Raw genomic sequence first — 24,457 nt, 5'->3', positions numbered from 1 at the left:
CAAAATACAGCTGCACATTCTTTCTTGTGTATACTATTAACCACTTGAAGTAAAAACAAAATTAAAAAAACAACTTTCAATTTTGTGGCGGTGATGGCGGCTCTTTCTCGTAGGAGCTCACATCTGATGTCAAATCGAATAGGATAGTGCAGATCGCTTTCATATTGTCATTGGTTGAAATGGACACGAGTAGGGATGTGCATATGAATTTTGGTGGCATTTAATCACCGTTTCAGACACGAGGTGATAAACCAAGCCGGGAAACCGAAGTATTGCAATGTTTTCCTCCCCGATATGACGTGGGCAGGGTCAAATTGCTATATACATAAATATACATATATATATATATATACATAAATATATATATATATATTTGTGCTGCGTCATCAGCTGCTAAATGCTAACAAGCGAGAAAGTAAACAACGGAAGTTACAATATGCATCAATGAGTTGAACAATTAATGAAATAAAATAGTAGTAATTGGTATTCTTACATGTTGCAGAGCAGTGGTATTTTAACTTCCAGTGTATTTTTCCTTAAAGTCAAATCTCTAAAACAACGTCCAAGGTGTTTTGGAATTATATGTCTGTCCAGGAAGCAGGGGCGTACTTATCTAATTACAAGCTAAATCCTAAACTCTATATGTTCAGTGAATTTACACCAAAACAACTGCTATTGGGTGTTAGGTCTCATGGCAAGGGTTTTTTTTTTTTCAACAAGGCTAAATTCGTTCAAAAACGGTTCCACGGGAGCAAAATCCAAAATAAGAAAAAGACGTCTATTGAAGCTGTCCTTGGGTCTAACCCAATAACAACTTTAGCCACATGGGGCGCTGCTGCGTAGTTGCAACTCTTTTCCTTCAGACTCCGGACTTTCCCAACTTCCCCAAATCAAGTGTCGGACCATGAGCGGCAAAAAGGTGAGTAAGTGTCACAAATTGAGTTTCGAGATGTCCCCAAATGGTCATTTGGTGTGTCTTGTACCCCGCCTCCCCCCCAGCGTGCAGTGCACCCATCGCCGTCGTCCCACAGGACGCTGCAGCAGCCCTCCCGGATATCTTCGTTCATGGCGGCAGACCTCGCCCGCTCCCGGCAAGATGTCGACCCCCCCAAGGTGGGAGCAAGTTGGGAGCAGGACTGCTATGCAGTTGACCCCCAGGGCTTTCACGAGCCCACCACGTGGAAGGGAATGCTGCCCAACACTCCGAGACATTTGAGGGCAAGTATCCAAAAGCAGGTGACAGTTAACACTGCTGTTTACCTTCACTTAACAGGATTTATTTCAAATTTTTTAACTAAAAATGGTTCTACACAATGTATTTATTTTTTAAACTATTGTTACTCTATTTACTGAACAGCATGTACAAAAATAATGTATTTTATTTAATAATTGGGTGAGTAATTTGGAGTAACTAAGATCATGTAAAATAAATTGATTTAATTAATTTCAATTGAATGTAATCAATTTCACATATTCAAAAATACGTTACTGATTTTCCCCGACTAACTTACAGTAAATAATATAATTTAAAAAATAAGGAAATTTTACTTTCAGGAGACATTTACAAATGTTTTAGCAAAAAGGATTGATTTAGTATAAATAGATTTTTCAATGAAACAATTTTAGATGCACAGAAGTTAAAATTATACAGGCAATGTAGTTTACATAATAGAATAATGTAAACTTATTAATTGGATCAAACAACTTTTATATTGGATAGGACAACTGGTTAGCACGTCCGCCTCACAATGCAGAGGTGCAGGGTTCGATTCCGGCTCCGGTCTTCTTGTGTGGAGTTTGCATGTGGTCCCCATGCCTGCGTTTCCAAAATCATACCTTAGGTTAATTGAACACTCTAAATTACCCCAAGGTCTGATTGTGAGTGTGAATGTTTGTCTTTGTGTGCCCTGCAATTGTCTGGCGACCATTTCCGGGTGTTAGCCCCGCCTCCTGCCCAAAGACGGCTGGGATAGGCTCCAGCATGCTTGCGACCCCTCGTGAGGAGAAGCGGAGCAGATAATGGGTGAATGGATCATTTATATGAAATGAGCAAAAATCAAATACTCATCCCATCCATCCATTATCTGTTCCCCTTTTCCTCATGAGAGTTGCGAGCGTGCGGGAGCCCATCCCATCCGTCTTCGGGCAGTAGGCGGGGCTATAGATGGTGTAACCCTGGGCACATAACTGTTAAGGATCAACTTTGCAGTCGGGACATTGAACTGATAGCTGTTAGCATGCGTCCGTTCCATTTACCGCGAGAGTTCAGTCATGTGATCGCGGTGGCAGCGTACGTGCCACCCTCTGCTAACAGCCTGTGACGTACTGACTGCAGCTGTGAGCAGGCTCCAAACGCAGCACCCAAATGCCTTGCTCCTTATCTTTGGTGACTTCAATCATGCTTCTCCTTCCTCCTCTCTGCCTTCATTCACACAATTTGTAACCTGCCACACCAGAGACAATAAAATATTGGACCTTTTCTATGCCACCACCAAGGAGGCGTACACGTCACTGCCCCTCCCCCCGCTGGGCAAAGCTGACCACTAACTTGGTGGCTCTCCTACCTGTATACAAACCTCTGGTCTGCAGGCAGCCAGCTGTGACACGCACAGTTCAGCGATGGTCCGGAGAAGACGAGGAGGCCTTAAAGGACTGTTTCAACACAACTGTATGGGAGGTATTCAGCGAAGCTCACGGTGAGGACATTAATGGTCTAACAGACACAGTTACAGACTATATTAATTTCTGCATGGAGAACACCATTCCCACCAGGACAGTAAGATGTTTCTCCAACAACAAACCCTGGATCACACCGGACCTTAAAGCTCTCCTGAAGGAGAAAAAGAGGGCTTTTGTGTCAGGCGACAAGGAGGAGCTGAAGAGAGTGCAACGTCAGCTGAGAAGGAGGATCCGAGAGGGGAAAAAGTCCTACAGGATGCGGATGGAAGAACAACTGCAGCGGAACAATGCCAGGGATGTCAGGAGGGGCCTGAAGACCATCTCAGGCCACGGACAACCAGGTAAGACCCAGAAGGGGGGAGGCTTCAGTGGACAAATGAGTTGAACCTATTTTTCAATAGGTTTGATCAAATGCCTGCCCCCGCTCAGGCTCCCCTGCTGCAGCCCCCACCAAACCCTCCTGCCACTGCGAACGAGACCCCCTCTCCCCCCCTCTCCCTCCACAGGCTCCAGTTCCCAGCCACATCAGACAACCACCACTTCCTCCTGCTCAGCCTTGTTCCTCAGAACATCTCAGGTGAAGAACCAGCTGAAGGCGAGGAAGGCAGCAGGTCCAGATGGGATTAGCTCCCAGCTCCTTAAAGGGTCATGTTCTTTGATTTCTCAAGTGCTTTCAACACCATCCAGCCCACCCTATTGGGAGACAAGCTGGAGCAGGCGGGAGTGGCCCACCACCTCATCACATGGATCCACGACTACCTCACAAATCGGCCACAGTACGTGAGAACGCAGGACTGTGTGTCTGACGTGCTCTTCTGCAGCACGGGAGCGCCGCAGGGAACTGTTCTGGCTCCCTTCCTGTTCACCCTCTACACCTTGGACTACAAATACAATTCCACAACCTGCCACCTGTAGAAGTTCTCTGATGACTCTGCGATTGTCGGCCTCATCACTGACGGAGACGATCGGGAGTACAGAGGGGTTACGCAGGGTTTTGTGGACTGGTGTCAGCCGAACCGCCTCCAAATCAACGCTGGGAAATCCAAAGAGCTGGTGGTGGATTTCTGCAAGCGTCGACACTCTCCACCTGCACCAGTGAATATCCAGGGAACAGACGTTGAGAGGGTCTCAACTTACAAGTACCTGGGTGTTCATCTGAACAATAAACTGGACTGGAGTGACAACACAGACGCTCTCTATAGGAAGGGTCAGAGCAGACTCCTCCTACTCAGGAGGCTGAGGTCCTTTGGCGTTCGGGGGTCGCTCCTCAGGAACTTCTATGACTCTGTGGTTTTATTGGTCCGAAATGGGCAGGACAGCGGCCGGCCCACGACGAACAGGATTGAAAAGCCCTTATTTTGAGTGTTCAATGGAGCCACCAAGCATGTCTTTGGAACATGGGAAGAAAACCGGAGTACCCGGAGAAAAGCCACACAGGCAAACGGGAAGGTTGGAGCCCGGAATCCAACCCACGACCTTTGACCTATGAGGCGGACATGCTAACCAGTCATCAAATATTAATAATCAATTCTAAAAAAATGTTCAACGTACAAAATACCAACATGCCATGAAAATAATAGTACTAAACTATTTTATTAAATGATTCAGGTGAAGAATTAAAACATCTGTTTGAACCTATTTTATGAAATAAAAATGAACAAATACGTTCAAACCATTCCATAAGCAGATTTTTTTTAAACTAATGTAGTCAGTGTGTTTTTTTTAACGTGTTACAGCGCATTTAAAGATTTCTAAAAGTATTTAGAACAAATGAATTGTAAATAACCTTTTTCTTGACCCATCTGTCAATTTCACTAATCAAATAAGCCTAAAATGTTGCCAGCCATTGCTAGCCACTTCCATTTCTCTTCCAGCTCAACACTCCACCGCCACTCATGTGCACAAGCCCAACTCCTCCCAATCGAGCCGACCCCTTCCCTCGTGGGCCGCACGCCTTCCGAGTCCTCGGCGGTCCCACGTGGATGCCGCATTTCGACAGTCATCCGGGCCGGATGGTTGTCCAGCTGAACGCCGACGAGGACCTGGCCGTCACTTGTCTTCTCAAACTCCATTACCAAGACCCAAAAGACGACTCTCAGGTAGGCTTGCGGAATATCGGCAATTTCAGAGTTGTCCACTTTCAGCGGGAATAAACGATTGATCAAACCGAAGGTCGGCTGGAGAAGCTTTGCTCCGACAAACGAGGGGACAGCCGACGTTACGGCAGCGCCTCGGATGGAAATCAGGCGACTGGATGACGTGGAGCATTACGAGGAGTACCTTCTGCCAATTCCGCTATCCACTCCGCACGAGGAACATCCCTGATGCCGGACCGCAGGACGGCAGCAGAAAAACCCGTCTCAGTACACCGCACAACTGTTCTGTTTGGATTTAGGTGCACTTTGTTATTATTGACAGTCTTTCACGACACAGCATTGGATTGCTTTCTGTGCACATTTCATTTCAGCTTCAAAACACAAGTTGTATAAATAATTGTCCATTTCATCACCAGTTACCTGCGTGATGAAACTTAACGGGCAGAATGTCCACGTGAAAGTTCTTATTAAAGTTTCTTGGCAGTTGTGACCTGGCTGGCGGCCTGGATGACTCGATAGCGCTCCTTCAGGTTGCGCCTCCTCACATGCTCGTTGGTGATTTCGATGATGTTGCTGACGGGGAACCAACCCTTCTGGCCGTCAGACAGGCGGATGCCCTCGTACCAACCTGTGTCAAGCACACAAAACGGGCGGGAAGGGGAAAAGCCATTTCCGTTTCGTGCATGCAGGAAAAGAAAATCAATCGACTGCTAAGGTGCAGGGGTGACGATTGCGATAATGAGGATCAAAAAAGAAGAAAGCGTGCGAGGGGAGGATTTCCACGTTAACAATGTCAGCTGCAAAACCTCCCGAATTTGTTATTTGCTCTTTTCATTTTCAATTGGCAATCGAATAAAAAGAAATATAGACCAGAAACTTGTTTTGTTTTCCTTAGGGTAATAGTGAATCTCTAAGTGGTACATGGTCTCCTTCGAGTGGTATGTGAAAGAGAAAGATACCGCTCAAACGGCAAAATTGTTTTTGTGATCCAATAAGCCTAATTGTTTAGACTTTAATTTGAAATTAACTTTAGAGCACAACACATTTGGAATAACTGTCTACAGTAAATTTCATTAGATAATCAAGTCAACTGTTCCATCTTTTTGATGAAAGCGAATAATTTAAATAGATAAAAAAATGCAGCATTTTTTTTCAATTTCTTGTGTGTTTGACATTGGGGCCCGATTTATATGAATTTTTGAGCCCATTTCCATTCATAGACATAATACAATTCCGATAACCATTTAATTAATCTATTAAATTAAAAAATGAAAAATTACATTGTTCTATATTGTTGTAACTATGAGAGAAAAATGGGTTCAAAATATAAAATATTTTCTCGGAAGGGGAAGACTCAAATGTCATTATTCTTGTCTTATGTTGTAATGTATTAATGTGTAAAAAAAAAAAAAAAAACCCCAACAAGTTAACAACAAAAAAAAAGAGGTGGATTTTTGCCAATTCCAAGGGAGTTAATATTGGTCAATTAAATCGACTGGCTGATTAATCGGCATAATAGATATAAAACCATATAATATAATGACCCAGGTTTTGTTTTTTGATTGCCGATTAAAAAAAAGAATTCTTCCGGCCCATTCTTCTTACCCTCGTTTGTTTTGCGTATGACGTTGACAATCTCAGTGGGCTCCAGGTTGAGTTCGTCAGCCTGTTGGGCCACATACTGCTCCACACACTGCACTTGAGGACAGTCTGAAACAAACAAACACACATCATGAAAGCTTCAAGTAAAAAAAGAAAATTATTATAAGCTCACATGTCACAATAGTGCACCGGACGTGCTCACCCCAGACGTCGTAGACCACGGTGTCTTCCTCTTTGTTCGGGAAGGCTGCCATCCACCTGTGCATGTCTGGCCTGTCCAAAAACATATTGATGGCGAAGACCTTGACATGTAGGACTGGCTGGGCCATTCATCAATTTTCTCAATTAATTCAAGTCTGCTTTTTAGGATATATATTTAGAGTGGCACATGTCAAAAAAATAAAACGCTTATGTCGCTTAATACGTCAGAAAACTGCAATGATTCGTCCCCAAAATGTGTGTCGACATCTGTACTTCTGGCCACGTCAACCTCTAAACGTTTCTCTCATAGTGACATGAGCTTTGTAGTGGAAGCGGCTATGAAGAGTTTGAAAAAGCTCAGCAATCTGTAATACTTGTGCGATCATTACAATAGTTCGAGAAATTGGGATGAGTGTGTCAACATCAATTTTGGGGACTATTGATGGTAGTTTTTGCACATTTTATTTCCATTCTTTTCCTTCCGTTTAGCCTGTCGTGTTGCGTCACTCTACAACAACTGAGGAGGGACACAACACATTATTGTCGGAAACTCGAGCCGTTTCAAGCGTTTCCATGGGAGCCACAACTCTGAACAAACACAATGAAGATCATTTGCTGCTGAAAAATCTGTTGCGTCTACTGTACTATACAAGACATGCTTGCAAGCTCCATTAGCTCGGGTGTGGAAGGGTGAAAAAAAGAGAAGGAGAGAGATGTGTTTTTTTGTAGGAGAGAGAAGGAGAAACACACCACATGCTTCATGGTCCACCATAAAAAAAAACTGCTGAAAGGTGAGGACGGAAGTGCTTTGAAAAGACGAAGATGGACAGAGACGGAGGACAACTTAATTTGACGAAACTGTAAGGACGAAAGGGCGCCCAGGTCGTTGACGGAGGACGCAAGACGGACCGGCAAAATAGAGTAAAGTGGCCATCTTTGGAAATAAGCATGTAAATAAACATAAGCCCAACCCTGGAACATGTTTAATGACACCTCAGTTGGAATTCACCAGCAGACCAAACACACTAATTACATGTGGCACATTTTAAGTTATTAATTAGCAATTTTCCAAGTTTTATTTTTTACTGTATATACTTTATACTTTTGAATATCAAAAATAGTGCATTGCTGAATTTTGCTGCCAACTAGCGATTTGCGTGGTTGACTTCCGGTGTCGCCTCAAACGCAAACTGGTCGTTAGCTGCAGCACTGTCTATTCGTCTCCCTGTTATGAATATATTTTCAGGTCAGTACATGGTGGAAGTAAATTTAAAAAAAAACTTGTAAAGTATTTACAACATGATTCAACAGTTTGTGGTACCATTATGGAGCTGGTGAACACTTTTGTGATGTTAATTAGTCATGGCCAAGTATAGCAGTTTGGCTCCCGAGCTTTGAAGGAGTGCACAAGATGCATAGCTTAGCCTTAGCATTACTAGCTGCTTCGTGTGGTACACGGAAGGTAGCTATGTATTAGCATAGGAATATTCTGTGCTAGATACTAGCAGTCCAAATGAGACCTTTGCTCATGCCATTTTGTTTTCTTGTATTTGTTCCACATTTAATGGTTTAGTTTCATAGGCTTACTCTAGATCAGGTGTGGGCAAACTACGGCCTGGGGGCCACATGCGGCCCATTAAACGTTTTAATCCGGTCCGCCGAACATGAAAAAAATTAAATGAAAAACCCTTGTTCGTGTTTTATTTTCTAAATATTGTGGTTTTCCAAAGACATATATATCATTGTAATGCTTTTGTTCACTTTCATTTAAAATTAAATGTATTTTTTTTCTCTGATGAGGTGAGATTACCAAAACACTCCATCCATCTGCTACTGGTCCGGCCCCTCAGTCAAATTTTAGAACCCATTGTGGCCCGTCAATCAGAAAGTTTGCCCACCCCTGCTCTAGATAATGTTGAAGGTATAGTTGAGCAAGGTAAAATTAGTTAAAGTGTACTCAAGTGTCAAGTCCAGACTTATGCAGCTAAATGTAGCAGAACTTTCCACAGTAGAGTGGTTCTGTCATTATCATAACATATTGTGGTCCTACAAGGTTATGGTAATATTTGCAAATTACTGCCTGTGTAAAAGTGAATGTGTTTATGTAGAAGTAAAATGTGAAGTGGTGATAAAGGCACTTTGTTTTTTTTGTACACGGTTACATATTTGTTTATGAACAATTAATCACTGCCATTGACAGGTATAGAAGCCAAAAACTACATTGATTTTACCTAGGCTGGCAGTGAATGAGTTAAAAGGAAACTGGACGTTAACGGCAGCAGTCGTGTATTCTTTGTCTCCCTGTTATGAATATATTTTCAGACCGTCCAGGGTGCATAATTCACTACTACAGTCTCCCTACAACTTGGGACCCGTAATATATCCACACACGCGGTAAATTTAAATTCAAGTCATACATTGTTTTTAAGATGTTGTTAATGCTAAAGCTAAAGTCAATTTATAATTCCATTGACAGGCTAATAGAAACACGGAGTGATATACTCCAACTCAGGTATATATTCTGCAAAAAATAAGTTCGATTAATAATTTGCTGTAATTCTTCTTGTGTAAGCGTGTGCCATGCACAGCCAGCGCCACACTGCCCCAAGAGGCAAAGGAGCACATAGCAGCAATAGCCAGTGTTTATTTTTATTACAATTAGTTTAACTTTATTACTAATTCATTTTGTGGTTCTTCTTTCAAATCACATTTGAATTGAAGATTGGGAATGTTTGGAATCAATGAACAATCGTGTCAATTCATCACAATATCAAATACCGTATTTTTACGGCCAAAAGACGTGCTGTATCAAAGGGCGGAGCACCAGTTGAGGGTGCGACTTCTGCATTTAATACTTATACTGGGCGCGCCGCACTACGAGGCGCATGCTAGCTCGCGCATGCTAAGACTCATGCGAATAAGGGATCGCTGTCAGCAGCAGCACCTCAGACCAATGAGAGATGTCATGGCAACACAGCTAATCGACAACGTCAGGGGATGGATGTCACTGCTCACCACACTCCTTAGAGTCACGGTTTCAAATCAAAACCAAAAATATCTCAGCATACAAGTAAACAAAGAAATAAAATTAACTCAAAACAAAAAATATATCTCTCATGCCATTCATATCCCCAAAAGAAATAAAAATAACACAAAAAGATAACAGCAATGCCATTCAGCCTCAATCAATCAGATGGCTGTTCAGAAAGATGTGAGTGGTGTGCTTTGGGCAGTGTTTTTATATATTTTTTTTTATATTTTTGCAGTCTGTTGTCTAAACCTGTGATGTTTCTTGCTTGCAATAACATGAATGATAAGACCGACTAAGACATCGTGGACAGCTGCCCTTTTGTCCAGTTTTCTACTGCACTATCACCAAAAAACATATTCACATAAATGTATTTGTCACAGTCAATTCGAAGCATAGATTTCTCAGACTTTGGCCAGCAGGGTGTGCTAACATGCACTCTGAATTACCTCGAGGGAATCAGGCTCAATGGCTTGAGAGAGTAGGCGTGTCGCATTACAAGGCGCCTCGTTTGTTTTGGGGAAGATTTGGGACTTTAAAGTGCGCCTTATGGTCGCGAAAATACTGTAATCCAGATTTTTTGAACGCGTCACGATATTTTGCTATGATCTTAAAAGGGATGGAATGTTCCCTCCAACGCGAGCGATGCTTTTCCTCGTACTCACTGGGAGGGTGCTTTGATAAGGCGCTCAATCATGCGCCCGTTGTGGTTCTCCAGCAGAATGAGGGTGAAGCAGTTCTCGTACGGTCCGCTGCTCCGTTCCTCCTCCAGGGGCTGAACCTGCACAAGGGAGCGGTGGGTGTAGTCCAGCACTACGAAGCGCTCCGCACTGCTCCATTGAGGGCAGGCCGGGCGAGGCGAGGTGAGGCGAGGCGTGGCGAGACAGCGGAAAAAAGAGCAGTTACACTAACTGAATTTTTTGAGTGCACGCTTGTCACGGCGCAAGTGCCTCACCCTTTCTTGACGGTGCTCGTGGTGATGACGAGCAGGTCGTTAAAGAGAAAAACGTAGATGGGATTGAACTTGATTCTCATTTGGAAGACGGTTCCTCCTCTGGACATTTCCTGGAGTTCCCCCTTCTTCTCCAGGAATCGCGTCTGGGAAATGATGGGGATGGCCTGCACAGGCTTGCGAATGAGTTGCGTGCGGTGGACGACGCGTTGGGCGCCGTCCGCTTACCTTGAGCTTGTCGAACTCCAGCGTTTTGGAGATGAGGATCAACTCCTCCATCTGTCTCATCTTTCCCACCTCGGTGTTGCACTCGTCAATGATCTGCGCGAGCGCGAGATGTCAAATGTTCATCCGGTGCACCTCAAACTACGAAACGGCGAGGGATGTCACCTTGGACACGGAAGCTAACGCCTTGGAGGACATCTGCTCCTCTTTGGCGCCCTCTTTTGTCCTCTTCAGGATGTTCTGCAACAACAAACGAGCATATTTAACTTGACGTTTGAGGTGAGTTGTATTTGCGCCGAGACGTCTCGTCATGAGGAAATTCCACAGTCGGATGACGAATTTGAATTGAGCTTGTTTGGATTAGTTTTAAGAGCAAGTTTGTTTATGTTGATTTTTTGCTTAGCTTTAGTTTTTCTTAATATGAAGCGTCGAGTGCATGATTAAAAAAAGGACACCAAGCGACAACTCTCAAACAAGTGACCTTGGTTCTGAATCAGCGATCGCAAAACAATCGCATTTAAAACGAACCACGAAATCTTATGTGTCAGGAACAGAGAAAGCAGAGAACAAAGGACATTTTTTGCAGAATTCGAGTTAGTTTTACCAACCCAAGTTAGTTTTTTTCCTTTTTATTTTGTTTATAGTTCCTGGCCGAAAATGTATCATAAGAATTCCATGAATGGCATCGTTACCTTCCTCGATCAGGCTCGTGTCAGTGTTCTTATCTCCAAACGGAGGTGAGGGCGAACTGACCGCAGTCAGCGCAGTGCACACGACACGGACAACGAGGCGTCAATTCGCTGAGCAAACCATTTTCTTTTATTGTCATCTGTCCTTTTTCCCTTTCACATTGAACACACCCTTCCCTTCCGGGTCTCTCCTCCCGCCAACAGCACACGTCACACGCCACATTGCTGTCCCACCCTTACCAAATTAAACTGTGAATGCTTTTAAATGCGATGACGCTCTTTTCGCATACCTGTTTTATTCCTTTTAGTCAGCAATTTACTTTGCTTTTAAATCTCTTGAAGTCAGTTTGTAGCTGCTTTCAAATATGCTTTTCATGACAATATGTGAAGTCGATTGAGTTTGGTTTTGTACTACCCGGAATAACCTTTTTCCCGAGTGTCAAAGCGCATCTTCACTGACGTAGAATAATATTCAAATATTGTCAGAGCGCTTTGTATGCCATGAGTGTGCACACGTCAGGAAGAGAGCACGCTTGTGCATATTCTCATTGATGGAGCTCGCTTAAATCGATGGCAACTGGAATGCTCGTGTTTGTCTTTGAGGACTTTTTGGTTTTCACAGAGGCAGGCGCCTTCAGTTGATGCAACAATGCTTGCTTTGCATTGCACCAGCCTCGTTTGGTGCGGCAAACTCAATTATTTAAGATCAGCATGTCCCAGGTACCAATGCTGTCATTCTATTGCAGTGCTTCGCAATTAGTTTGTGTCACGCCCCCCCCTACCAAGAAGAAAACAATTCACGCCCCCCCGCCACCAATTTTTTTTTTACATTTTGTACCAATGTACACGTTTTTTGTATACTGATGTTGGATTATGTCAATAAAATGTCCCTTTGCAAAGCTAAATTGATAAGAAATATAATTTTGAGAACTATGACTGAGAGGATCTCGAAACTCAGTACTCTGCAATGCAAATATTGATGAGATGATAAATATTTACTGTACGTTTGACATCGAACCTCTTCGTCGTGGTGACGCCATCCGTTTCCACGTTCCGGTCTGAGTGCATCTGCTAAATTGCTAACGTAGCCGTCGTCTTATTTTAAGTTTCGATACGTAATGATTGCAATGCAACATTCCTGTTCATAGCTGCCAGCTCTCCGCCCAAACGCAATTCGAGTCTGACTTCTGTTAAAAGTCGAGCGTACATCGAAGCACTTATAACTCTAGCGATTAGCACGCTTAGCGCTTCCTCTTTCGCCAACTCGTTTAGAAGGCTTCTCGTTAGTGGTGTTGTTTATTTGTCATCACGCAGCTCATTGCTGCCGCTGTGCACGGAGTTAGACATAGTATGAATAAAGCTCATACTGCTGCGATGCAAGATAGCTTGGCGACTAGTATTCAAGTTGCGGCGAAAGAAGTTACTTCAGGGACAACGAGCGACAGGGCGAAACTTTTTATTTTTTAATCAGTACTGCGTGACCGAGGGACACAAAGCGCAGCTTTGACCATCTCAAATTTGCGTTGTCTGAGATTGCAATTTCGGTCCCAAAACCATACATCGTTCAGCCGTACTCCGGCGGAAAAAAAGCATGTATCCCAGGGTAACCCGCGCCCCCCACTATTTGAAAACCACTGTTCTATTGGAATACAACTAATTGAAAATGGAACACGGGACAGCCGCTTTGTGGAAAAGCCGCGCGCCAACACAGCGGAATAGAGTCAAGCCACCAGAGGCTTTAAGCAGATCTCGTTGTGACTGACAGGTGAGGATGGGCTCGATTTTCCACAATTTTCAAGTACCATTTGATATACTTGTCAGTTTAGAGGACCCCGATTTTCAAACGTTGATGTGTTTGCTGCTCACCTCAATGAGCATTTTGATGCGCGTTATCCGCTGGAACGGCAGCAGCAGGAAGGACATAAACGGCAGCCGCTGACACTGAGGCGACTCTTGGAGGCGACTGATGACGGCGGCAAAATGCGTGTTGTTCTTCCTGTCGGCATTCCACACATGATGTTAGCGCGTTGCGCTCATGAGAACCGAACGTCGAGCATATCCGTACATGAGCGAGGTGTATGTCTTCTCCTGATAGATCTGGTTGCGCACGTAGTCGATGTAGGCCGGGAAGTTGTGCTGGGAGTGGTAGTGGATGATGTCGCAGATATCTGAGAACACAATGTTCTCAAACACACGCTCTTCCAGGTCCTTGAGGAACCTGCAAGCAAATGATGATGTTGGCTGCGCTCAGCCCATCTTCGCATTTTCAGCTGCCTCCCCTTACCTCTCGCTGACTTCGCGAACCCTCAGGATGTTGGAAAAGAGAGGTTTCTTATCCCGAATGACCAGCGTCCCTTCCAGCTCCCGATTCTCCAGGAAGTGTTCCGTGAGAACGTGCAGCGACCGAAGGTAGGAGGCCTCCGATGTCAGAACCTCAAACATACTCTGCGCGGAACGAGGCGTGTGGGATGAGCGTCCGATCGCCGGGATGGGCTAAAAGAAGCCACCTCACCTCCTGATACTTGCACTGTTCTGGAGTGAGCCGCTCCAGGACACCGCTGTCCCGCACCGCGGGGAGGTTCTGCCATAGGGTGCCCTCGTTCCGGGTCGGCAACTCTACGGCGTAGTCCGCGGTCGTGGTGCTGATGTTCCGGCAAACCGTCTGCCGGCGGATCTCTTTGGTGATGACAGTGGCCCGGTAGGTCTGGTACAGAGGCTCTGTTGGGGTGACAAATAAGAAACTCTGGCATTTGTTTCTTGATGGGACATGGACCTGGATGACCAAGCCCGTTTCGTTTAAGGGGGCAAAAGCTAAAGAAAGCCCTGATGGATATGGAAGTAGCCGCTGGTGTCAAGAAAATGTGTTCAAGTGTTCCATATTGAAATGAGAGATGACATGACATAATGTTCAGTTTTACAAAATTGGATTTTTTTGGCCACATTATGAGATTGTAATTTAATTTAATTATTTTTTTTTTTTGCTTGTTTGTACCACAAAGCTCGCTCCCGATCCACCGCCCAATAGTGAAACTGTTACAGCACTTGGTGACTCACCATTTTGTAGCCGCGACTTCCAGCTGTTAGAAAGCTCCGTCTTAGTCACAGACCTGCAACGGGTAGAACAAAAAGTCAACATTAGTGAGGGTGAAACAGAGCCGTGACGTATCTTGACAGGCCGAACAGCCATCCATCCATTAGCTGCTCCGCTTCTCCTCACGCGTGACGTGGCGGTACTGGAGACCATCCCAGCTATCTTTGGGCAACCGGTTCGGGGGACACCTTGAACTGGTTACCAGCCAACATTAATTGAATAATGAAAGCTCCCCTCCCTTCTCCAGTGAAAATATAAGAAATGCGCGCGCACACACGCACTTCTGCATGCTCATCTGTGAATTTGCTTCATGTGACAACAACAGTCAAGGAATGCCCTCCCAGCGTGCTTTGCGGCACTAAGGATGTAAAGAATGGCATTCAAACACGTGTTTTGTGTCAATACAGTTTCCATCCATCCATCCATCATCTGTACCGCTTGTCCTCACGCGGGTCGCGGGGGGTGCTGGAGCCTATCCCAGCTCGCTTTGGGCAGTAGGCGGGGGACACCCTGAACTGGTTGCCAGCCAATACAGTTTCCTTCAACTTTAATTCAGCGTTTCATTATTTGCAAGTAGCACGATGGCCACACAACGCGCAGGTCGTGGGTTCGGTCCCGGCTCCGGCCATCCTGTGTGGGTTTCCTCCGGGTAAACCCGTTTCCTCCTACATTCCAAAAACATGCGTGGCAGGTTGATCGGGCGCTCAAAATTGACCCTCGGTATGAGTGTGAGTGTGATTGGTTGTTCGTCTCCGTGTGCCCTGCGATTGGCTGGCAACCAAATCAGCACCCCCCCCCCGCGACCCTCGAGAGGAGAAGCGATGCAGATAATGGATGGACGGATTATTTGCAAGTATGCTATTTGTTTGCTAATGTGTAATAATTGGAGTTTTGATGTGACATCGTGACCTTGAACGACGTGTTGACAAAGGACTCGAATGTCCTTCTGCTGACAATAAAAAAAATCAAAATTGTCTCTCACTTCCTCATGATATTGCTACAATATAGATAACGCGAAGCGGCTAATGCAAGTACAAATCTGCCTTTACGGCTAAATTGAGTTACTGTGGTTTTTAATCGCGTGTTTTCTAGTGAATTATGAAAGCGCTCGTTTGTCAGCTTCAAGAAAATCTTCCTCCTCTTAACTGGATTTCAAACCCAATTGACATTGTAGGACAGTGCTTCTCAATTATTTTCTGTCACGTGCCCACGACCAAGAAGAAAACAATTCACGCCCCTCCCGCCACCAATTTTTTTACATTGTACATTGATGTTAGATTATGTCAATAAAATGTCCCTTAGCAAAGCTAAATTGATAAGAAATATAATTTTTGAGAGGATCTCGAAACTCAGTACTCTGTGGTGCAAATATTGATGATATGACAAATATTTACTATACTGTAACAAATTGGGTTGTCTGTTCTTGTGGTGACATTTGTGTTTCTCTGAGTTGAGTTTGATTTCTGTGAATGCATTGCACAACTCCCTGGACGGGAGGTGTGTGTGAGAGCGAGAGCGAGAGTGAGAGAGAGCGAGCGAGCGAGCGAGAGAGAGAGATCCGTTGAAAATGACGTAACGAGTTGCCCGGTGTTTGATTGGTTACGGCCAACATAGCAGTTTTCTGTAAGAATAAAAAGTCGAGAACTGAATGGAATTCTGACGTGGTCTTTTAAATACGCTACAATATGTTTGACGTCGAACCTCTTCAAAGTGGTGACGTCATCCGTTTCCACGTTCCGGTCTGAGCGCGTCTGCTAAATTGCTAACGTAGCCGTCGTCTTATTTTATGTTTCTATGCGTAATGGTCGGAATACAACATTTCTGCTCATAGCTGCTGGCTCTCCGCCCAAACGCGGTTCGAGTCAGACTTCTGTTAAAAGTCGAGCGTACATCGAAGCACTTATTATTCTGTAATTCATTTTATGGATTAGCACGCTTTAGCGCCCCCTCGTTCGCCTCCTCGTTTAGAACGTTACTTGATAGTGGGGTTGTTTATTTGTCATCACGAAGCTTGTTGCTGCTGCTGTGCACGGACTTAGACATAGTACAAATAAAGCTCATACTGCTGCGACGCAAGATAGCTTGGCGGCTAGTATTCAAGTAGCGGCGAAAGAAATTACTTCCGGGACAACGAGCGGCAGGGCAACGCTTTTTTATATTAAATCAGTATCGCGAGACCTACTGCGTGAACTAGGGGCACAAAGCACAGCTTTGACGATCTCAAATTTGCGCTGTCTGAGATTGCAATTTCGGTTCCAAAACCATACATCGGCCGTACTACGGCGGGAAAAAAAACGTGTTTCCCAGGGTAACACGCCCCCCGCCCTACCCTCAGCATCGCACTGCGCCCCCCCCAGGGGGACGCGCCCCACTATTTGAGAACCACTGTTGTAGGACATGATCTTCAGTGACGTATTCCCCAAAGCGAGTCTTTTTGCTGTCCTTTTAGAAAACAAGTAATACACTGAATCTTAGTAACTTATGGAACAAACTTCAACTGCCAGCAGTCGGTTGAAGGCGCACCCAGCATGCCTTCTTGAGCTGCCCTAATTGTTTGTAGTCATTAATAATTATGGCTTTGTTGTTGCTTGTTTTTTTCTTTCCCAAGTGCAATTTATTTCTGTTTTTTATTGTCATTGACTAATCGATTTCATTTTGCATTCTCGATTTGTTAAGTATGGTGACTAATATACTAATCGATTATGATTCGCTGTTCCGTCCGTCACCTTTAGGGAGTTACATGGCATAAGAAAATGAATGTTTCTTCTTCTTGCTGACACTTTACTGTAGGTGACAAATGGCGATAGACACAATGACAGAAAAGAAACTTTTCTATCGTCTCCGTCATATCGCCCAGCTCTAGTTGAAGTCAAGGTCAAAAACACGGAAATAGTGACAAGACAATGACAAGATGTGGTACGTGTATATTTGTGCGCAATATTTGTGCAAGCAGGGGTGGAGCGCCAACTCACGCTTCCTCCGTCGTTGAATCCTCCTTCCCTCCTTCGCCGTTCACTCCTTCTAAAACACGAAGCACATATTGATCATTTGCAAAAGGGATACAAGCGAGTGCTTGTTGCTTACAAACCATTTCTCTGTCCGGCCACAGAATTGCTGTCCTTCCTGAAATCTGCCTTTTGCAGTTGCAGTGGGGGTCTTGGAGGCAAAACGGGGCTGGCCGGGGGCCGAGGACTGGGTTGCGAAGTCCGCTCCTCGGCCGCGATCAGGGGTGCGAGGCTACTTCGTGTCTCCTGAGTCAAAGGCATGCGGGGCGGGATGGCGGGCGGCACGTCATCACCCCCGGACGTTGAACCGGCATCACTCTGGATCTCCGGAGGCTTAGACCTGCGAGCCGGTGTGGGCATTTTGACCTGAGGACCGTCCACTTTCTTATTGTGACTGGGATCCACAGTGGGAATTATGGACTCATAAATATCTTCTTCTTCCATGCTGGATTTGCGCATGACGGGCAGAAATGTATTCTGTTTGGGGACAAGAGGGGAGACCTGAGGATGTGACACGTGAGGGCCCGGATCCGAGAGTCTTCTAGGGGCCTCGTCCATGATAAGACCCAACGAGTTTCGGAACTTTGACCTCTCCAGCTTGGTCTCCTCCCTCTCATCTGCTGCGCAACGCAAAACCTCCTCGTCATCAGCCTTGCCGCTCCCCTCATCTCCCTCCTCTACTCCCTCCGCATGCCCGTCGCCCTTCTCGATGTCTGACAAGGCCCAGTCGGAGCCTTCTTCGTCCAAGAGGTCGCCACCCTCGCTGCCGTCCTCCCCATGCAGCGGCAACCACACGAGCTTCATGCCGGGCCGCTCGAGGTGGCACACGCAACAGCATCTCGGCTCGCAGCAGGAACTCGTCGCCCCGTCTGGAACATCCGCGTCCTCTGCTTTTGCAACAACCGACTGGGCCTCCACCTCTCTCCCATCGGGCTCTGCAAGAAACAACATGAATCAGCTCAACTTCGGGTCACCCACAAGCACCACACCCTCCCATTTTCATTATTGACTGCCAAGTCATCTGTTTGCACCTAAATGGTGTCTTCAAATATGAATATGAATTTGGACCCGATGCGGACAAATGACTGTAAAGTGCTTAAAGACGAGTGAGGTTTTACATTTCCTTTTTGCTTAGCCGCAGCCGTTTGAACTTCTTTCCTAGTTCTCGTTGGTCCGGCTTGCGCAATTTGCATTCAAGGTTAACATTACGTTGGTAGACTTTCGTTGGATTAAACAAATAGGTTGGATTTCATAGTTTGGTGTCTGAAAATGCTTTTGTTGTTGTTGTTTTACGCGTCGGATTTACAGAAAAATTCAACTGGGGCCAATAAACGCCTTGGAGCAAGAACACTTTGTAGCTTATTTGGTGAACTGGGCGAGACACTTTTCATGATTGCACCAGTCAGTAGCAAACTGGAATCAGAAATGGCCTTATGTGTCTTGAAATGCAACTTTGAAAATGGTTGCAAAACCCCAATTCATATGACTAAATATATTGCATATGATATTATTGTTATTCTACAACGTATTGCACTGGGGAACATGTGAGGTTTTTTATTGCTCTGTCTAAGAGCTGTTTTCAGCAATCTTTGGGGTGCAGAATCCCAAAACTGGTCAAAGTTTTTCTCTACAACGTCACCTTTTTGTGCTATACGAACTCCGTTTGAACTAAATGTGTATCTAAATGCAACACTAAGATGGAATAGTTACAAGCCTTGAAAATTTTAAAAAGTCTAAAATGAAATTGAATTTACAAGGGCATGCACATGGTTAGAGAGTAGCACCGTTGCTCTTCAATTTTACTATGCTAGCTTTCTGTTTGCAGATATTGATAAAAGTGACCTATTGGGAGCTGCACACACCTCGCAATGCACAAACTATTTGCCAAGTAGCTGGAGCTGAGTCCAGAGGGAATCAGCTGGCAAGTCTTACGACATCTAATAAGAGGAAATTAGCTTATCTGGTCAAGCTGTGGGAAAAAAATGACAGCAATTTTGCAATGCCAACTTAAGTACAAACTCGTGTTGTAATGCATAATCCTTAGTAGTTGTGGTGTCTGGTTTGGGGCTTTTCGAGTACACAACGCATGTAAATTAGCATAAAAATGGTTCAAACAAAAAGAAAAAACCTGCCGATGAGCACTAAAAACAGAGACACCAGTAGGTAGACCTGTTCAAACGCCGCGACCATGAGGGTTCAAGGTCCGGTTAAATCTTTTGGGAAGCGACTCACAGAGCGCACACACGTTACATTGTACATGCCAGGTGCAAGGACCGATTCAAAAACTCCTACAAGCAGCATACACGGAGGTTGTGAGCAACGTTGGGTCTATAAAGATAAAGATGTCCTTTAATAGTCCCACAATGGGGAAATTTGAGGTGTTACAGCAGCAAAGATCTCGATCACACAGAGGTGGCGGCGTCATGTCTAACATTAGCAGCAGACGTTAATAAAAAGCATGCAAATATACACAGTATATACGAATATACACAAATCCCCATGTATATACACACTTACATCCCACAACATATACAAGTGGAAGGAAACACTCCTAATGTCTGTCCATGGTACAGAGGGGAAATAAATAAAAACGCTGCAATGGTAAAAGAAATACTGAATGATAGAAAATACTGCAGTGATAAAAGTACTGTAATAATAAGAATACTGTAATGGTCAACAAAATACAGCATTGGTTACTATTTAAGTACAGCATAGTGACCAATGCTGTATTTTGTTTACCATTACAGTAAATAGTGGCGTAAATACCCCCAAAATAAATAAATAATAATGATGATAAAAACAAGTCAACCTCTACTTGTTGCTTTTTCACCTTTTGCTTCCCATTAACTGTGACATTTCTGTATAACTTTAAAATCCAAACTATTAGTACTCTGATGCACACAATCAAATAAAGCATAGTCAGTGGCATGTGGAATATTTGCGGCTGCACAGGTCGTGGCAACGCTCCTAAAATAAGAAACAGGATTTCTATGCGGAATGTCATGACATGTCTGTAAAACATTTGAAATGCAAAAGTGCCATTCAGGCTCGGACCGCTATCGTGTGTAGCGAATATCCTGTACTGGCTTACATCTTCAGTCGTCTGAGAATATGACAGGAAATTAAAACAGGGAAGTGAGATTGTTTCATATGACAGATATGTCGTGAACTGTTCACATTGAAATCAAACAACCATGCACAAAATGTCACCGGTTCTGTCATGTTGCTTTTTGGTTGACGATATCAGATGGCTAAAGTTGACGATGTGACTTTACACACACGCGCACGCGCGCACACACACACAAGAAATGCTAAAGCAGTCATGTGACCAGCAGAACCTGTTTGCAGTTCTTGGAACACATTTGCCACGCCTACAGAATGTGGGACACCACAGCAGATTTGTTGTAATTATTATAATTAGCGCACAAGCTTAACGCTGAGTACCTGAGCGATCTCCTTCGGTGCAGATGCTGTCACCGTCCTCCGATTCCGTACTCTTCAGCTGCGGGAGACGGGTCCTCTTTTTGGGCAGCGGAGGCGGATGGAGTGGACTACTACTGCCAACACTGGGATTGGGTTTTATCACTGGCTGCCTTTTCATCTGCCTTTGTGTCACCTTTGCCACCTCGACCCGGTGTTTGCTGAACTGGTTCACAATCCTTTTGACATTCACGCCAGAGGGACTCGCAGGCCTGTCGTCCGCCTCCAAAGGGAATTCTCGCTCCGTGGGTTTTGGGGGGAGATCCGGTCTCAGTTTGACCTCAGCTAACTGGGCAGATGGCTGAGCTGTTTCCTGGGCAGACATGTTCGCTGGGAGTGGGGGGGGTTTAATGTACTTGTAATCAGAGGCCAAGCCCAGATGGAAATTGTCCACCTGAACACGTCATCCACACCTGTTGAGGAAAAAGAAACCATATTGGTTGTCAGTTAAAATAGGAGGGGTTCATTTGGCCAGTTTCTTTAGTGTCCACACTCTAAAAATCATTGGGTCAAAATAACCCAAAATGGGTGAAAACAAAAAGTTGGAAGGCACATATAACCCACAAAACCAGCCCAATTTTTTTTTTTTTTGTGTGTGTATTATTTTTTTGGGGGGGGGGTCTAAATGAATAACAAAATGAAAAGCCTCATTTAGAGAAAATCGCTAATCAGTACATTTGTTGAAGAGAGAAACAGAGATCAAATCAGTTTTGGTTGTCAGTCCAGGTAGGAGTGATCCAATTGTTTAGTTCTTTTGGAGTATATATATACACATAGATATACATATATATATATATATATATATACACACATATATACATATATATATACACACACATATATATATAGATATACATATATATACATATACATATATATACACATATACACATATATACACATATACACATATATACACACATATATATATATATATACATATATATATATATATACATATATACATATATATACGTATATATACATATATATATATATATACATATATACATATATATACATATATACATACATATATATATACATACATATATATATACACATATATACATACATATATATACACATATATACATATATATATATATATGCATATATATACACATATATATATATACATATATACATACATATATATATACATACATATATACATATACATATATACATACATATATACATATACATATATACATATACATATATATATACATATATATATATACATATATATATATACATATATATATACATATATGTATATACATATACATATATATATATACATATATGTATATACATATATATATATACACATTGGCCAATCGTTTTACTGCACAACAAACATGAATATTAAAACGCCCCTTGAGGAGGATATGATCATACTTGAGCCTGATTTCAGCAAGAAGATTTGAAAAGTCATTCAAAAAGTCCTTATTGTATCGACCTACGACAAAGAAAGAGGCTTCAAAGCTGGTGATTGACATGGCGAACATAAAATGTTTACATTTCAAATTATTTTTAAAAATACTCACCGTTCGTTCACCAGGGCCTGAAGTCTTTGTGGAGTCCAAGGAGGCATAGTCAGCTGGCAACAATTCAATTTAAGCGTCCCACTGTCCAAGTCTCCGTCAGACAGAAAAAGTCCAGGTCATTGGAGAGGAAACACTCCCTCGGGATACACTTGATGCAAACGCAAACAGTAGTGGAGAGTGAAATCACGATTGCTCTTGTTAAATTGGATATTTCACAAGGCACATTTGATAATCTTGCTGGTTCATTTTTACAATATAATGAGCGCCGGATTCTCCTATAAACAAGCTCAAGCGCCACTGAGCCTGTAGAGGAAAGTGAACTTTTCACAAGGCGTCCACTCCTGCTTGCACCACCTTGCAGGTCCAGATATCGAGCAACAATCCTAAAGATGGAACACTTTGAACGGCTAAATGTGTTGAGGGCAACCAAACTTCAACACAACAAAATTGCAACCCTTGGAGGGAAAGCAATGATTACACATGAACCAATAGAAACAAGGCCGAGTCCATTCAGAACTCGATAGCGTTGCAGACAAGTTCTTTATGCTATAAAAAGGAAAAGGGCGCAAAAGGAATCATTTGTTTTTTGGGGATTTGTCGATGACAAAATAGCCAACAAAGCATTCAAATAAATCTGTAGTTGTAGATTGCACGTAAAATGACACTTTAAACCGTGTGTGAGTGCGTTTAGGTTCCGATGATCAAGACTGCGCCAGTGCAACACCAGTTTGTTAGAACGTAAACCAGCTTGTCCAACCAGTTTGGAGAACGACGCGCGTGTGCCACTAAGTCAGTGAACTTGTTTTGGAGAAAATAGGGAGGTTTCACGTTTCATTCTGGAAAGTTTGGGGGGATTTTTGGAGGGGGAGAAAAAAATGATATTGATAAGAGAACATTTGTCTCAGTTACTATGTTATGACGGGTTTTTTTTGTCGCAAACATAAGGTGACTTTTTAGGTTTTGCCATTGTCCAGTGGGACAGGAAACACCAGCTGCCTTTTACTCACTATTATGCACTTACATCATAGTCACCGAGGGTAGAAGAACAACCGCGACGAAGAAAGTACTGTTTGTTTTTCAATGTAGGGAGTAAAAAGTAATAAGTGCTGAAGAAAATGAAAAGTTACAAATAACTGAAAAAACACACAATTATAACTGGCGAGTGAAAGAAACATACCCCAAATCAAGTGTCATTGCGAACATTTTTTTTTAGCACTTAAGTATTTTCCATATCACTATCGGATGTCCCATATTTTGTCTCTATTAGACCTGATTCGTTCTATGCCCCCATCCTCCAGGCTAGTGCACACTCATTCATTCCTATTAATATTTTCAGACCATCAATCCATATTCAATTATGGCCTGTCTTAAATCAGTCCAGCTTGGGCACAACCCATAAGTGCCTAAAAGGGATTCCATTAGGACAACGATGCAGTGTGGAGGGTATAAGAGTGTGAGTACCATCTGTTGGGTCAATGTGCAAAAAATGTTTTTTTTTTACGGGGGCTCACAAAAGAGGCGGGGGGGGGGGAGCATCTCACTTCATACGATAATAAAAGGATTGTGTGGAGGTATTATTAATTGATGGCTTTTACTGAAAGTATAACCGTCTTTTTTTCTGAGCCAGTTTGGGAAATTAAATCAATTGAATTGACATCGGACATTGACTTGAGTGCCAAGTGGCAACACTTGGAAGCCGTCGACGGAACAGGTGCTTTCGGTTTGGGATTTTCAAACATATAAATTCTTGGGAAACCTCCAATTAAAAAATGTGAAATAATACACAGAAAACTTTCACTCACCAGGATAGTTCGGACGCAAGTAAAATATTACTCGTCAGTCGTTCGGCGCTC

General features: G+C 43.5%; 2 protein-coding genes across 8 annotated transcripts in view; one reads left to right on the top strand and one right to left on the bottom strand.

The window, feature by feature from the left end:
* The first annotated feature begins 809 nt into the window (after window positions 1–809).
* LOC148339269 (uncharacterized) lies at window positions 810–5,860 on the top strand. Of its 2 annotated transcripts, none has more exons than XM_088294170.1 (4): window positions 810–919; window positions 1,000–1,218; window positions 4,554–4,778; window positions 4,852–5,860. In XM_088294170.1, the coding sequence occupies exons 1-4, from the start codon at window positions 905–907 to the stop codon at window positions 5,002–5,004; spliced, it is 612 nt and encodes a 203-aa protein (XP_088150296.1). In that variant the 5' UTR covers window positions 810–904; the 3' UTR covers window positions 5,005–5,860. The 2 variants fall into 2 exon arrangements, with proteins under 2 accessions (XP_088150296.1, XP_088150295.1); XM_088294169.1 differs by having other exon boundaries at window positions 1,000–1,236.
* arhgef15b (Rho guanine nucleotide exchange factor 15b) overlaps window positions 4,254–24,457 on the bottom strand; it is a 20,452-nt gene continuing 248 nt past the window's right edge. The window contains exons 1-18 of one of the 6 annotated variants that reach the window (XM_088294163.1): window positions 24,407–24,457; window positions 22,605–22,752; window positions 22,456–22,534; window positions 21,013–21,461; window positions 17,652–18,503; window positions 17,536–17,584; window positions 14,527–14,579; window positions 13,985–14,190; window positions 13,757–13,917; window positions 13,538–13,690; window positions 13,339–13,468; window positions 10,949–11,023; window positions 10,787–10,879; window positions 10,562–10,725; window positions 10,272–10,436; window positions 6,580–6,650; window positions 6,381–6,485; window positions 4,254–5,403 (exon numbers count right to left, since the gene is read on the bottom strand). The exon at window positions 24,407–24,457 is cut by the window's right edge and continues 248 nt beyond it. In XM_088294163.1, coding sequence (XP_088150289.1) covers window positions 5,243–5,403; window positions 6,381–6,485; window positions 6,580–6,650; window positions 10,272–10,436; window positions 10,562–10,725; window positions 10,787–10,879; window positions 10,949–11,023; window positions 13,339–13,468; window positions 13,538–13,690; window positions 13,757–13,917; window positions 13,985–14,190; window positions 14,527–14,579; window positions 17,536–17,584; window positions 17,652–18,503; window positions 21,013–21,373 — 2,799 coding nt within the window. In that variant the 5' untranslated portion in view covers window positions 21,374–21,461; window positions 22,456–22,534; window positions 22,605–22,752; window positions 24,407–24,457 and the 3' untranslated portion in view covers window positions 4,254–5,242. The remainder of the gene's footprint in view (window positions 5,404–6,380; window positions 6,486–6,579; window positions 6,651–10,271; window positions 10,437–10,561; window positions 10,726–10,786; window positions 10,880–10,948; window positions 11,024–13,338; window positions 13,469–13,537; window positions 13,691–13,756; window positions 13,918–13,984; window positions 14,191–14,526; window positions 14,580–17,535; window positions 17,585–17,651; window positions 18,504–21,012; window positions 21,462–22,455; window positions 22,535–22,604; window positions 22,753–24,406) is intronic. The other 5 variants (XM_088294162.1, XM_088294167.1, XM_088294161.1 and 2 more) reach the window with 5 other exon arrangements.

Source organism: Idiotropiscis lumnitzeri, chromosome 4, assembly GCF_059441095.1.
Source record: "Idiotropiscis lumnitzeri isolate Australia: NSW breed Sydney's pygmy pipehorse chromosome 4, RoL_Ilum_1.0, whole genome shotgun sequence".
Taxonomy (NCBI): Eukaryota; Metazoa; Chordata; class Actinopteri; order Syngnathiformes; family Syngnathidae; genus Idiotropiscis; species Idiotropiscis lumnitzeri.
This window is presented reverse-complemented; position numbering and strand designations above follow the sequence as displayed.